This window comes from Barbatula barbatula (assembly GCF_947034865.1).
Source record: "Barbatula barbatula genome assembly, chromosome: 22".
In the NCBI taxonomy this organism is placed as follows: domain Eukaryota; kingdom Metazoa; phylum Chordata; class Actinopteri; order Cypriniformes; family Nemacheilidae; genus Barbatula; species Barbatula barbatula.
In genome coordinates, this window is record NC_136785.1 from 7,468,745 (window position 1) to 7,485,167 (window position 16,423).

The window sequence follows — 16,423 nt, forward strand, 5'->3', positions numbered from 1 at the left end:
ATATACATCTACATATTTTCTAATTGATATACAGTATACATGTATGTTTTTTTGTTTATTAATACAAAATGAATATGCACTATATATATATATATATATATATATATTATCTAAACACAAACTTTTATTCTAAACAATTGCGATTAATCGTTTGACAGTCCTAATTGAATAATGAATCCTTTATTTAGAAAAATCTTTTACTTGGAATTTAATTGCTGAATAAAAGTAAAAAACAAAAATACACAAATGTTTTTATATAATAATGTTGTAGATGGAGTTTCATTTTTGTTATGTAGGGGCATTTCTTTTGGACTGAGTAGGAATAAATCCTATCACACAGAAATGTAAATTATTTGTACAAAGCAGACTTTTAAAGCTTGTAATTTTGTCAAAATGTTAAAACTGAGTGGAGTTTGCAAAACACCAATTGAGATTGTACAGATGCATCTTCCAGATATTCTAAAACAAAAATGTCTCTGTTCATTAAGGTTAAAAAAATAGCTAAGATGGGGTAGACAGGTAATATCATCACATCAGTCATCTGCTTACATGTGTAATGTTTAAATCTTGCAGTTATCCTATGGTGCCGTCTACTTTCCTGCTAAGTTTTTATTTAAAGCCTAACTAAACATGTTTCCTGTACTGAGCTGTAGGTTGAATTTATCATCCGTGGTTATCACAGCATGCCACAAATATAGTAAATACATATTATATTGAAGAAAAGTCAGTATACTCCTTTAACATACCTTCTTCCCACACATTCACACTAACACTCTCAGTAATTCCAAAAAGATTCCTGTTAGATCTTTCTTTCTTAAGTATGTATGAAAGTTGTGTACATGACCAAACAATACAAGTTAAATGAGTACGCAACAATGACTTTTTCTTGTGTGTATGATCATAATGCAGGTTTCACATGTCTATACCTATGGAATGTTCAAATCAATGTGGAATAAGAATATATAGCTGATAGTCATCCATAATTGTGTGAAATGGAAGATAATTTGACATATTAGAAACCTTCAGCCTCAAGGATCCAAGAAAGCAAAGAGAATTGTGTTGTCAATAGGATTGTCACGATATCAGACTTTTCCTACATGGTTATAGTGGCCACAATAATAAACAGTACAATAACAATATTATCAATATTTACATTATGTTTTTAAATAAATGGATAATGCTATCAGTCAAAATCATCTTTAATCATCTATAGCGTTTTCTAATTTCTTTGTTCAAAATATGAGTGTAAGAAGGCAGAAATATGATCGTTATGTGTAATATTAACAATATAAAAACAAAACCATTAAAAGACCTGAATCTTTTTTTATTTAAATTGACTTTTATGGCAATTTATCCATGCGTAAAGAAGCTGTACGATAAACTATTTTTATAAATGTATTATTTTTCTATCCAGCAACTGGTGCCACATAAGCTGATAGATGGATGAATAGATGGATGGATAAATGGAAAGAAGGATGTTTAGATAATGAAAAGAAGAAATGAAGATATGCTGAGAAGAACTTGATGATGAAAATGATAAATGAGGACCTTCACTGTGCCCCCAGCAATGAGAACACACACGTGCGTAGGACACACACTGCATACGGTGAGGTACAATACATCTACTGTAACTCTAATTCAAATACAACAGCGACACAACATGACGTAAAGTGTAAAAATGTGCTGAGAAAGTCACACAAACACAAGTTTTATATAGAAAAAAACACACATGAAAACACACACCCAGGCACACATCCAAATCACTTACACGTGCAACTACAGTAAATGTAAAACACACACCAAATCACAAACTCACAACATATTATTTTGATACCATGATACCACGCACAACACTGTTCTGGGCGATCTGATTTTCTTATGTAAACGGATTGACTATGGAGTGTCTGGAGTAACCTTTCTTTGTCTTATGCTCACGCACGCATACAGGGTTGGGCTGCATTCACATGCTAAAACTGATTTTATATACATTTACATTACATTATTTATAAAAATTGTGCATAATTTACTTACAACATATCTAATATGCCTTAGGTAAGATCTAGGTTTTAGCCACTAGGTGTCGCTAATGGCTTCACTATTTCACCTGGAAATGCAGCCCATTACATCAGCAACAACAGAGCCTTGCGGTTAAAAATGTTGTCACACTATGATTGCGTGACACACACATACACACAGACACCATCAAGAAACACGAACAGCAATATATCAGTTAAAACACAACGTTCCGAAAATGCTTCTGCAACGTAAGAGTCACAGATCCATTTCCAGAGCATTATGTAAACTGTAGCCAACGAAACAGCAGGGTGTAGAACCACAACATCACCGGTTATCAAAGATGAGGAGAGGTTCTCAGGTTATTATTCAAGGAGTTAAGCCATCACTCAGGAAAACAATTAGTGACATATACACAAGGAGAAACGTTGTACGTTAAAAGCATGCCATGCACACAAGTCTGTTAAAGAACAAGAAAAACAAAGGCTTTATTCGAAGCCTCACAATACACAGTTTTTTTCTAGAAAACACAAGCAACATGCACGTGCATACAGACACAGTGCACCTCCCACACAAAATAGGAATTAGCGACAAAAGAAACAAAAAAAAAACTAAACTAGAATGAGAGGAAAAGGAGGCCCAGGGGAGGTCATTATGAGGTCAGAGGTCGAAGAGGAGAGCTGTGATGAGGAAGAGCAGGGCGGCTGGGCTGCAGATGACATGTTCAGAGAAAGAGAGAGAGAGAGAGAGAGACGATCGCAGACAGAAGTATGGAGGCCCCCTTAAGTAGTAATCATCCATACGAGCCTGCATACTGCTCTCTGTTCTTCATATTTTAAAACAATACACACTGAATTTGCGTTTGGTAGCATTACTGCTGTTTTTTACGCTGTTCACTTTAACCGCTTTAAAATGACTATCGATAAATGCAGCATTTGAGGACACTTGAAGTCTCGAATTAGTCGAATAATGCCGCCACATGTGGTGACAGTTTATCCCTACTGAGAATTTAGTTTAGTAATGAATGATCAAGGCGGAAATGATGGCATTGTCATGACATGCCTGATTCATCAGTGATGAAAATAGAAAAATCGTCAAGTCCTGTCTGAAATGTTCTTTCATCCCAATTTCATGCTATGGATTACTGGGAAGGCTAAACCTAATATGCAATTAGTGGCCAACCCATGCAATTACAAACATCTAAGCTTTGGGTTGCTTGGGGTCTTATGTCAATTCAACAATTTCCAAAGGATTAGAAGATCAGTGCAAGTCGCGGTACGTTCTTACCGTTGATGACACTTGGAGAAAGCATGGCGGAGTCACGATCAGCCAATCTGCAGGCTCCTTCCTCTGCCTCCTCGAGAGTCACCTGTGGAGCCTGATCCTCCAGAGACTTCACAATGTCTGACCGGTCAATGTTCTTCAAAGCTCCATACAGATTCTCCACTGAAGAACATGTGATGATGCAACAATCTGATCTTTTAACACTTAAAACACCTCATTCGCCATTATGTAAAGTATATCCTGTAAATGAATGTACAAAGTCACAGTGAGGTAGAATATTAATTCGAGATCCTCACACTTGGCTTTCTTGTCCTCTCGGCTAACCCACAGGTTGAGGAGAGCTGAGCTTTGGTCCAGTAGGGAGTTGGGATTCTCCACTCTGATCCGATTAATGTCGTCCACGCCAAACTGCAGCTCCCTCGCCAGCTCTACAAACACAAACATGAAAGAACACAGTGCACGTGAGCTTAGGGGGAAATATTTATTACCAGAGATAATAAAATTAGATTGTTACCTGTCCAGCTCAGTCCCAGCTGTTCAGATATTAGTGAGATCTTCATTTCGGTTTTCTCTATGACATTCACAGTGGCTGGATCAAAGAGAAATGATATCACAGTTTCCACATAGGCTTCAATCGAGAAACACACTTTAACCAGTAAACTTAAATACTTAAAGTTATTTACTTAGATACTGTTTGGTCTTGATAACAAGGATGATATTTTAATGTGACACAGTTAAAGCTCCATACTTGGAGACTAAGAGACATGTACATCTAGGGTGGAATTTATGGGTAAACTGTTCCTTTAAAACTTATACACAATATACAGCCGCGGAAAGAATTAAGAGACCAATCCAAATTTTAATTTAATCATCATTTCTAGGCGTATTGGGGCCCTTTCAGTCCTTTGTCTGTACAATTTCACAAAATCAAAGCTCAGGAGTCATTCAACAGCAATGTGAAAGACCGACAGCATGATAGGACGTTATTGCATAAAATAATAATTGTTTAACTTTTCCTTAATACATTAACAAATATTACTGTTGTATTGCTTAAAAGTGAAAATAAACTTATTTTCTCTGCACTATTTGAGGTCTGAAAAATACACAGCATCTTTTCTGTTATTTTAACAACTTTTATATCAATTTCAGAATTCCCTATTGCTTTAGCATTTTCCAAACCTGATGGCTCTTGTTAGCCAGCATCATCTATGTGTGCGTCTTCCTCTTGTTCAAAGGAGTTTAAATCTGGTCACCATCACAGATTTGCTTCTTTGATTAGCGACCTATAAATAGTGTTCAATCTTAAAAATGTCTTATTTAATTTGTTTTACAACATGACTTTGTACATAAAATTTCCTGCTGTTAATGTTTTGGTCTAAATTAGATTTAGATTTGCAGATTTTCAATGTGGACTTTTGAACGGCACTGTGTCTCTGATAAATATGTTCAATAAAGGTTTTTGTGTGATGTACAGTATATAACATTAGCAGTGGCTAAAGTGAATTACAGGAACCCTAAACTGCCTGAATGGCCTCTATCGGCTTTGTGGTGAAATACAGTCTCTGTATTGCAACAGTAATTATATATCAATCCACTGCAAAATTCCCAGTAAACTTGATGAAAGTAATAACCAACCAAACCGACCGAAACAATAATGCTGGTCAACTTACCTAAAACTGGTCAGAATCTGCACTGTTCTGCACAGACTCTACATACATTACTTGGCATCATCCCCTTCGAGAACACTGACGATGGAGGCTTGCCTTGGACATCCAAGCAACCTCAAACCTCCCAGACCATTTCTACCACGACTCTACCGCACCTCTAAACAAGCAACATTTTGCAGTCTTTCCCTAACTAAAGCTCCTTCTCAAAAGCTGGAGCTTGCCATGCTTAGAGTATCACAGCTGGAATCAAACCAGCACCATGCGCTATATCTCTACTCATTCGCTCTGTGGCTCCACCTCTCAGAACTGCCTGTGTTAGAGATAGAGCCCATCTGAGCGCAATCCCACCAGCACCCTGAAAGAAGGCATTGCTTAGCATCCAATCAGAGCCATGCATGAACAAATGGGCAGGTATAGAAGCAAGGATATGGGCACAGCATTCAGAAGCCCCCCTTCTCTTCTGCACGAAGGACAATAATATGTCTTACCCAGGCCCGACTCATTTAGGGTGCTGTATCTCTCTCTCAGGGCAAGAGGTGTCAACGTTCTCCGTCTCTCGTCGCTGCCCACCACCTTAAAGAATAAAAAAACAATACACACAAGGAACTGTGATAAGAGTCAGAAAAACAATATTCAAAGGTGATTGGGTCATTTTCAGACCGTTATAACGTCATGACAGGATTGGTTAAAATATATAATATTAATGAATTATTTTATTGCATTTTCTGCGGCATATCTCATGACTGTAGGTACAGTTTTCCAGATTTAAAAGTTACATTTATATTTTCTATAGAAATATACTTCAATAATGTCTAATTATGTCTTATGTATGTATTGTGAATAAAACGTGATGCGGCATCATATCGTCTTCTTTATTTTTGGAAAAACATGCAATATTATTGACATTTTGGAAGGTTATAGTAATAATATTTTGAAGGTTTTGTTTAGAAAATATTGCAAGATGTTTTTTATTGACTAATAGAAGTACAAAATTATCATCAATCTTGGTCTTGGACACCAAGATTTCCTGAGAATCACCGGATTAGATATTTGTTTTATTTTATTTTTAATAATGTAATATTCTTTTTACATATGATGGTAAAACCACCAAGTGAATATTTACAAAATCCATCCTTTGTATAAGATTTTAATAAGATTTTAATAAGGTGAAACCAGGTGATAATGATAAGATCAGTAATTCACAAACAATCCTATCCAGCCAGGAATAAATTTCTCAGAGGAGAGTTAACTCTGTAATTTTTCAGAAATTGTGCGAGAATAACACAGACGTATTTCACCCACATAGGATTAAAACCATAAAGCACGTCTGCAAAACAAACAAACCCGACCTCCTCTGAGAAAACGAATCCTGTGGGAACGGAGTAAAATCGTAGTTTAAAAATCTCATGAACGGCCTCTTCACCTTTACACAAGGCGGCATGGTGATGTTGAGGTTGCACAGCACGTGCTGCGTGTCCTCGTATTTGGTTGACTTGCGCAGGAAGGACAGGAACCCGCTGGCTTCTTTGTTGGCGTCTCGTACCTGATGAGCCGGAGGAGATGGGGAGGCGCGGGGAAACAGATGGACGGAGAAGAACAGGAATGGAGGATAAAAGAAATGGGAGATGAAGGTTCAAATAAGAACAAAAGGGGAAGATGAACGAAGAGAGACAGAAGCAGAGAAAAACAAAGATTAAAGAGCATTAGCAGCTGCCCAGATGTGACTCATACAGGTAGGCGGGAGATGGGGGAAGGGATGGTGGCAGTCCATAGGCAGGCGAGAGACAGAGAGAGATTTACCTTCGCTTTTACCTGGACGTCTGTGAGATCAGACGGTAAGAGAGTGACCGTGAGGAAGAGAGAGAGAGACAGTGAGACAGACATACAGACAGGCAGGCAGGCAGGCTAGAAGGTGAAAGAGTTAAGGGCATGCTCACGACACTAATACAAGATTACGAGGTGAATCGCTACAAAACAGAGCAGCTCATCTGATGCTGACCCATCACAGACTGAGATGCAAAGTGTAAGCCACAGTGATACACACAAAGTATGAAGACTAAAAACTCAAAAAGAGACACAAGTGAAGAGAGACGGACAGCACAGGGTGGAAAAATGTTTGGACTGGAAATGATTAGATACATTGAAGGGCTAGGGCTGCAAAATTTGGTCAAAAAATCATACTGTGATTATTTTGACAAATATTGCAATTTGAACGATATACTGAACACTTTTATGGCAGCTGTTTAAATAGTTAAGTTAGAATGCACACAATAACACTGAGCACTTATAAACACTATATTGACCCACAACCTAGTGAAAAAGAAGCTAGTTGAATTCACATTGTGTACGTGCTCTACCGTGAACTGATGTCTGTGCCGTACATGGAAACATTTGTGGTGTTCGCTAGGATGAAGATGAATCTTGTAACCCAGTCCACTTAAGAATATAAACTATCAATATATACTTACCATAAGTCTCACAAGTTCTTGGAGTAAAGCTAGGATAACCTTTTCATTTTTTGCTTAACTTTGAAGCAAGCGGCGTAGTCAAATAAAATACTAATTAAGTAATAATTGACTCTGGCCGTTGACTTCGTAGAAAATAATGCACAAGGTAGTATTTTCTACGAATTTAACGGACGGGAGTCAATTATTTCGCTTATACCACGGTTACCACGTCGTTCTGATGTTTGCTGTCAAGACATTTTTAAGGTATTTATCCTGAAATGCACTCATTTCTAAAAGGATGCTAATTTAACAGGACTAATTTCTTAGGCGTCTCATCTCAAGCCGTTGCTTGAGCCTGTAGGCCCATGCAGTTATCAGAGAGCGAGCGAGCGAGAGGAAGACAGACTGCACAGCGCATAACACACGCGTTTGCTTCAAAGCCAAGTATCAATATTTGTTATCGCCGTATTCAACAGCCTGGTCATATCAGAAAAGCATTTGGAGAAAAAACACGACACTGAGTTTTCTGTGCCAGCTGCGGTTCTAACAGTGCCAGCTTAATGCTGTGTATTTAAAGGTTGTTTATCTCTTCCACAGACGTAAATTTGACTTTAAGCCAATCATTAAACAAATAAAGCTGTTTTATTATTTTTATTTTCATGTTTTTAATTGTTATCTTTAACCGTTTATACGCTTTAGCTTTTCGTCTCGACAGTCCAGCACAGCGCTGCCACCTAGTGTTGTTGTTGAAATTGTCATGCTGTCCATAAGAATTAATAGTTATTTCTTCTCAGACAATGGAAATTACCAGTCATTTTGTTTGTTGTCAGATCTTTATTCAGGGGTGGACAGTAGGCTACAGTAACCTTTTCCAGTTAAACTTGGCGCAGTGATATCGAACTGTAATTCGGTCGACAGATCTGGAACTACTTCATAAGTTTGTGTTTGACTGGAAAATAATGCACGCCCGTAGAAAGTGTGTCAGCCAATCAGAATGAAGCATTCCACAACCCTGTGGTATAATATTTAATAATAACTACGGGTATTTAATAATTCAGATAGCCAATATATCCTTTTGTATTTCCGTTTATTGCGCAGCCTTAGTGGTTCAAGACATTCAAAAGGACAAAAGTTGACAAGATGATCAGACAAATCGATTAAAAAATGCAAACTCACACAAACACACAATTATACTGGATGATACATAAACAGATGTGAACAGATTGACTGAAAAGACAAGACATCCGTACAGGAAAGGATACTGTGAACTTCTGGGCGAATGTTAAGTCAAACTCGCACACACACAGAGGTAGTTACGTTAAATGAAAGACAGATAAGCTCACCTTTACAGAGACAGGCAGCCGGTTGTCTCTGAAGGCCAGGAAACTGAAACTCCGTGGCTGTTGGGTGGCTTTCCTCACCGGCACCAAGTTTCCGGAACATTCTAAGTGCAGCGGCATCCCCTCCATCACCTGCGGGAGGAAACAGAAGGTGACGAGTGAGTCAGAAGGAGTCAGAGATTGTAATGTGTTAATGCAGTGACTCACATTAATCATACAAACATACGCATCTATACTAAACTGGTTGCATTTTATTATTTAATTGCCTTTTGCAATTGCGTTTTTTTTCTGATCTCTCATTTTATAGAAATGTTACCTCAATGTCCCTGCTGCGTGCCACCTCTGAGAAGTTCTCGTGCAGCTCCAGGGTTTTATCTATTTTGTCGTCCGTCATGCAGTAGCAGCGCAGGCGACCCTCTCTGACATCATTCATCTTAGCAAACACCACAAATTTGGCCATGTACGGCACTGACATCAGCTCACGGTACAGCAGGTTGGCAAAGGTCACAGCCTCTGCGGTTCGTGGACAGTCCGCCAGCCAAAACCTGCAGCCAAAAAGAGGATGACCACCGTAGGAAAAAGAACAAAAGAGGGTCATGAGGGACAATGTTCCTGTAAATGTGTATAAGTTCATTACTATTGCCGTGATCTCTAAATAATGCTAGTGAAGATCTCTTTTTGTTGTGCAAACAGCTCTGAGTTTCATGGATACAGAGCTTAATTTGCAAAGCAGGATGCGTGTTTGAACCGCAAATGATAATGACTTTATTTAGATATTCACAACAATAATTCAGCACATTTAGGTTCTTGAATTTTAGGGAAATAGTAAACAAGACCCATGTCTTTGAATTATAAAAGTGAACCATGCGCTGTTTGATGTATTAAGGCCTGTGTGAACGTCCCAGTTTTTGTGTCCGTCTGTGCTCACCTTGCGGACACGTTAGTGGTGAAGTTGGCACAGTTGTGAGAATACATAAGCTTGGTGGTACCAGTGATGTCCTCCCACTGAGCGGGTGCGGTGCCACCTGCAGAAGGTTTACAGCTTTTTATAAAATCTGTTTTTTTCAAACAACACCATCTGGAATAACTTGCAGAGTCTATCTTTATCTCTGTGTCTCTCTCCAGGCAGGACACCAGTCTGTTTCAGCCTTTTCCAAGCAGTTTGGCAGGACAGCTACATCAAATCTGGCTGAGGCTGAAAAAGACTGGTGTTCATCTTTCTTAAAACAAACATCATTTTGATATTGACCACAAGTTGTTTGTACCAATAACACTGCAGAGGAGGCGGAGACTGGTAGTGTCCCCCTCGCCAGCGTCACGTGGGCTCTCCCTCCAGGATGGAGGTAAAGTGATGCGGAGCCCAATAGGTCGGTGGAATTTACGCCGACGAGGCTCTACTGTCACGACGGGGCTGAATGTGGCTTGGTTTCCTAACTGCCGAGTCAGCAGCTCATCAGGGATTGGCTGAGCCTGTGCAAAAAAGAGATGAAAATAGAATGTAAAGATTCAGTTATTACTGTGACCATTTTTTAAACACCCTTCTCTAAATTTCTATAACTATTTTACTTTGTTTATTTTTATTATATCCATATGAATCCATATTTTAAACTTGAAAACTTAACATTTTTACACAGCTATATTTCTCAGAATTTTTATTAATAAAATGTTTGTTTTACAATCAAGGAAAATCTTGCACAAGATCAGATTGGCTGGTCAAGTTGTTTTTATTAAGCGTGCAAGGGGACTTTTTTAAGTCCCAACCAAGCAAAAAAAAGATAAAATCTATTTTCATCTCTTAGAATGGGGAATTTATGTTTTGATTTTACATTTTTGCACTCAAACAATCATATTTTTACTATTTTGTATATTTGTATCCAAAATTTGTTGCATTAATAGGCATAATTCTTGTGGTTTTAATAATTTGTATTTGTGAATTTTTCAGATGTTTTCATCCAATTCTTTTTCTATCTCACCTGCAGGCCAAGTCGGACCCTTTTGGTTACCGCTGTCTCAGGGAAAATAGCCTGGACCTGGGGCACCAGTTTACTTGTCAGCTGACCACCCTCTGGGCCAATGAGATCGCTCTCCTGCTGGATACGTGACACCACAGCAAAGTAGAGCGGGAAGTCTGTTGAGATTATGCGCCGGATTCTCTTCTTTTCTAGCTCCTCTTGACTGTCCAGATCTGATAGAATGAAAGTCAATAATAATACAAATAAAATTAAAAAGCTATCAAAAGCTTATGAATGAAGTAAACCATACCTTCATCCATGCCATTAAGGATGGTCTCCAGCACGTCATCGCCGTAGCGATTACGATGCTCTTTCCATACCGAGCCGTTCTCACTTCGCAGGACCACCAGTTCCCTATCTCCCCGACTCAGGGATGCAAAGTGAGGAATCTCCACTATCACAGGCCTGAGGAAGATGATGGGAAGTCATTAAAAGGGCTAAATTAATGAAATGTTAATGTAAAAACATTTTAGTTCTATTTCTGACAACTAGATAAGCTTAAAGCGACACTTTAAAACGTTGCTCACAAGTTCCCCCATGTGGTTGAAAAGCACAATTGACTGTTACCAGTGTTGTAAATTTTGCTGTATAAGCCTCCCCGTGGGTAGCGCAATACACGTGAATATGTTATCTAAACTGATGGAACCGGCGGATGCAGAAACGTTTGGAAACCATGTCCCATTTTCCCACATGTAGGGCTTTACTTAAATTAGGAAAAGACATTTTTAAAAACATACTTTTAAAAACAAATATCTTCCCATCTCTATAGTGTAAACACACACACAAGCTCTTACCCCAGGAACTGCATACTGGAAGGCCCCAGTGAGATAATACGTGATGCGAGCCCCTCTCCCTCCACCAGAGGGGGTGGTGTGGTGAGTTTCTGCGGTTTGACCAGACGGCAGGTGATGCGTGTGGGGGCGGCACAGGTGCGTGGCGGGATGATGACACGCAAACCATTATGTCTGCTGCCACGCATAGACCCGCCTCTTGCATCCACCATGAAGCTAACCAGAAACCTGTCAAAGAACCGACCACTTTACAGTGTGTATATACGGGTCTACAACTGTATTCTCTGTGTGCGTTGACACATAATACAATATAAATGTATTGTTTTTACTTTTTTATTTGGACTGTTTTTTTTCATGGAAACACAAATAGTGAAATTAGGCCTACTTGTAATTCTTTGCAAAATTTCTTCATAGTTCAGAACAAGCCCATTTCAAATCTTAAAGCTTCACATACCTCGAATAAAATCTGAACTCTTATTGCTAAAAATATTTATTTAGACACTTATGACAGACATGTATAAAAGTAAGCATTTATGAACAACAGATAAATACGTAGATAACACAGGTGAAGAGCCATCAGTAAGGTCATTGAGAGTGAATACTTCAGAGTGTGTGCTATTGGGATCTGTTTGTTTGAATGTGTAGTGACTGCACTGACCCAGTGTGGATGGGGCTGGCCACTGGGCTAACGTTGTCTGAGGTCTCTGTGGCTGGGCTACTGGGGATAAGTGAATCCTCATCATACTCCTTTGGCAAAGGGACAGGGGTGTGCTGCAGACACATGCGAGTAGCACAGATCACACACGCACAAAGACACACACAAACACAAAAAAGTACAGACGGCTTTATGAACAAGTGAATAAGCGAAAGAGAGAGAAAACTGCAAACTCTGCTTTAAAAACCAGGTCAAACTGGGTCAAGATGGGTTGTGGAACATGGTTAACCAGTTAAATAAAGGCCTTGACATCATTGGCAAGATGTTCAAGAAACAACAAACAAGTTGACCCTGGCCTCACCGGATGATGCACCAGTTTGAAAGCTGGTTTAATGTGTGTTTTTCAGCATAAAACATACTCAAGGATGCAGAAAATAATAATACCTGGTCCAGCATGACAGTTTCAGGTGACACGCATGGAATTCTGGGAATTGCAGGCGAGTACGGTCTGGGGAGAACGGAGGAGAGAGTCAATAAAAAAACAAAATTTTAGTCATTTCTAAAAAGTGCAAACAAAATCCCTATTTCTATAATATTGAATAATTTTCTCGACTTTTGACCTACGTTGTGCCCAGTCCACTCTCAAAGTCTCTCATGGTTTTCTTGGGGGAAAGAAAATCATCGTCCTGGTCTTTCAGATCATCTAGCTTCAGATAGCGAGCCCCGTCCATCCCGAGAAGCTCATCACCTACATACACCAAAACATTTATCAGAGACTCCACAAAGGAGAATTTCAGAACAACGGAGGATCAGAAGAAGGGAAGGAAAGCTCAGAAGTAACTTCAACGTTCACATTCCATCATCATTCCCAATCAGGCACATAGAAGAACCTTCACTCATTCACCAAGCAATGAAGTCAAACACACAGACCCAATGGACAATGTGCTCAATAAGATCGCATGGTATTGGTATTGCAGATACTGAAGTGGGCATGCCCGGCAGTGCAGAGAAGATCACACTTAATCTGCATGGGAGAGGTTGTTGGGTGTTATCGTAGGGGCTTAATCACATGTATTTAGAGACGGGTAAAACAGCCACTGTGTCAGTTCATTTAGGAGCCCTCTGCTGAGTCAAATAATCATCATTAGTCAATTAGGACAATCATCCACTCCCAGTGTGACTCCCAAAGAGTTTGAATAAAGAGAAAACCTCATTTAGGGGTGTGTCTTCAAATTTGAACCTTTATGTGCAGGGACTGATTTTTGTTTAAATTTGTCATATTTGTATATTGTAAAATTTAATTTATTTAGATATAGAAATAAAAATCTTAAAAACGTCTAGAATAAAATTTGGTTTATTATTATTATTTGTTTCCACATCAAATAAAAAAGGTAACACTTTACAATAAGTGAATAACTAATAATGGGCAATACACCTGATTTTCACTTTTATTTTAAATTGTATATCTAATGCGCCTTGGGAAAATGTGACATAATAAATTTTAATGTCATATCAAAACTGGGCTCAAGCCCTTTCCAAAACTGTTGTTCAGGCCTTGTATGTAACGAAAGTTACGGTTATTCGAAGTCGGCTGATTGCTATGATTTTTAGAAACTGAATTTTTTGAAAAACAGGTTTAAAGTTTGGTGATGAAAATAAAAGCACAACAGTAAAGTATCAAGTATAAGTCACTTTACTTACTAAAAAATATTTGTTCATGTTGTTGATAGATACAATTTCTGATTTTAAGAATATCACTAACTGTTAAAGTTAACACTAGGATTAATGAACGCAGTACTGTTCCTTGTTAGTTTATGTTAATTCATGTAGTTAACCAATGCTATCAATTACAATTTTATTGAACAGTGTAAGCAAAACACATAGATTTGTTATGCTCGTCCGAGATCCAGACTTTTAATCTAATAAATATTTTAGGCAGCTTTTTATTTTAACCGTGATATTTTCAATTAAGATGTACATTTTAAATACGCTTTAAAAGCTAGAGTATAGGCATCTGCAAATGAATGCCAAAAATGTTTAAAATGAAAATTTCAGCATTACTTTCATCACACTATGTTATTAAACTCAAAACAAAACTTGATGTGTAGTTAAAAAACACTGTGGTGGAAATGACGTATTGAAAAAAGACAAAATGTATATAATTCTTATACGTTTCACAAATGTGAAATGAGGCTTTATTTAAAATGGTCCACATGGCCAAAAGTGCACAAAGTTGAAGAAACCCCTAACACAAACAATGCATTGAAAACAGACAGTTATTTTAGATGCAGTCCTGTCAGTGATGGATCCACAGACACACTACTGTCAATAAAAGAATGTCATGACCACAAAATGATGAGGAGGCGTTGCCGTAGTAACACGAAGCGATAGGTTAGAACAGAGAGCCGTTAGAGAAACTCGAGGGTCAGACAAAATGAGAGTGCTTGAAATGGATGCACACATTTCGCAAACCACTAAAATCTTACAACCAAGCCACAGAGATGAAGACGCTCCTACCTAATGTTAGCTGAGCAACTCCTATAGCAGGAAAGAAGAGGAAAATTTCAGGCTTGAGATCTAACCATCACAGCAGACCAGTATCACGGAATACTTGACTTGATGTGTTTTACCATAAAAATTTATATCAAGTTTTCTAAATAAAATTCAAAAGAGTTCAGGGCTACGATTCATTGAACCAGGAGAGTTTCTACTTGTGTAAATCACATTGTACAGCCTTTGAAGTAGTCAGAACTAGAGTATGAATGTGACAACTGCACTTAATTGCTAGTTCACTTCAAACTGCCACTTTTGGGATATGACCCACCAGCCATCTGCGTACTGGCCCATGTTTTTAATTGAGAGTCTAGCACCATCCTCAGGCCTCTGAGACCCTGTCACAGCAGCTGAGGTTCACAGCTTTAATATGACATTTACTGCAGTATAATCCTGGAGGCTATGGCTACCTTCATCTTCTGACACATCCAGTATTTCATCCACTGTCTCTGGGAAACTCATGCGGTGCTTCTCAGTGGTGATCTGAGGGATGAAGAAGGAATATACAGTAAGGATAAAATAAGGATGCTTAGCAGGCAGATGCAATAACAACACTGGGTGAACATAGCTTTATTGATGGCCATTCAAAATTATCTGTGGATTCTGATGGAACACTTTTTTTGGAAAGCAATATATTACTTATAATTCAAAATTTACATGATATTTTAAAAGACATCTCAGCAGTGTCCAACCCTGGCTATTAAAAGTGTGAAATATATTTATTTTAAGCAACCTTGAGAAAATAATAAATAAATCACATTACAGGGGGTCTTTGGCCAGCTGTCCTAGTGGCGATAGGAAAAATGAGAACGCCAACAGAAAACGCTTTCTCCACATTAGTAAAGAATTAACAATGAGGAAGAGGGACCATCACACAAATAAAAATGGACCAGACCGCCCAAAGATATGAGGTGGTGACATAAAAGCCACAAATCAACCTGCTTTTGTTGGAAAGCTTTGAAGATTGATATAAAAAATGTAGAAACAATTCATGAATACAGCTCTCACCATAGATACAGATTCCTCAGTCACCAGTTTGAGCACATCAATGACAGAGATGTAGCCTAGCCGTTTGGCGATACCCAAGGGCGACGTCCCATTCTGTTACAGATAACAAACAGTCAGGTCAACAAATCTCAAATCTATCTCTGCTAAGCCACGAAACAGCGAACCAGCACCTCATCCTGAGGACCAAATTACTTGAATATTTGTACGTGTATATTTACATTACGTAACAAAATAAATAACACTTAATTTAAGTTTAATTTCTATAGTACTTTTAACAACTTTGCATTGTTGCAAAGCAGGCTTTTAAATAGAATCAAACATAGAATACATCATTGCAATTTCTTCCAACAAAATGAACTTTGTAAATGAAAGTTCCTATTAATAGAAGTATTTATATTAATAATCTTATCATTTTCATGGGATGTGCATTAGTATTACTTAATGTTAACTAATGTCTTGTTTAAAATTAAGTTTCTATGTAGAAAGATTTAAAAATGAGATGAAATGGATGTTTCATCTAATTGTCATTGCATTTAATAATAACATAACAGATTAAGATCTGTTATGTTATTATTAAATGCAATGACAATCAAACTTTTCAACGGTGTCCAGATACTCTACTCTGTACTCGCTGTTATCTGGTTAGCAGCCAT

At 38.1% G+C, this 16,423-nt stretch overlaps 1 protein-coding gene across 1 annotated transcript in view; it reads right to left on the bottom strand.

Annotated features, from left to right (window-relative positions):
• The window catches only part of ank1b (ankyrin 1, erythrocytic b), a gene marked incomplete at its 5' end in the record, with an annotated part of 63,521 nt that overhangs the window by 6,310 nt on the left and 40,788 nt on the right, over positions 1-16,423 (bottom strand). Inside the window, 18 exons of the mRNA XM_079485949.1 lie at positions 3,301-3,459; positions 3,594-3,725; positions 3,812-3,886; positions 5,453-5,537; positions 6,388-6,507; positions 8,755-8,883; positions 9,068-9,296; positions 9,680-9,776; positions 10,017-10,221; positions 10,725-10,936; positions 11,014-11,168; positions 11,558-11,782; positions 12,213-12,325; positions 12,654-12,717; positions 12,834-12,957; positions 14,727-14,747; positions 15,173-15,245; positions 15,771-15,863. Of these exons, the coding sequence (XP_079342075.1) occupies positions 3,301-3,459; positions 3,594-3,725; positions 3,812-3,886; positions 5,453-5,537; positions 6,388-6,507; positions 8,755-8,883; positions 9,068-9,296; positions 9,680-9,776; positions 10,017-10,221; positions 10,725-10,936; positions 11,014-11,168; positions 11,558-11,782; positions 12,213-12,325; positions 12,654-12,717; positions 12,834-12,957; positions 14,727-14,747; positions 15,173-15,245; positions 15,771-15,863 (2,311 nt within the window). The remainder of the gene's footprint in view (positions 1-3,300; positions 3,460-3,593; positions 3,726-3,811; positions 3,887-5,452; positions 5,538-6,387; positions 6,508-8,754; positions 8,884-9,067; positions 9,297-9,679; positions 9,777-10,016; positions 10,222-10,724; positions 10,937-11,013; positions 11,169-11,557; positions 11,783-12,212; positions 12,326-12,653; positions 12,718-12,833; positions 12,958-14,726; positions 14,748-15,172; positions 15,246-15,770; positions 15,864-16,423) is intronic.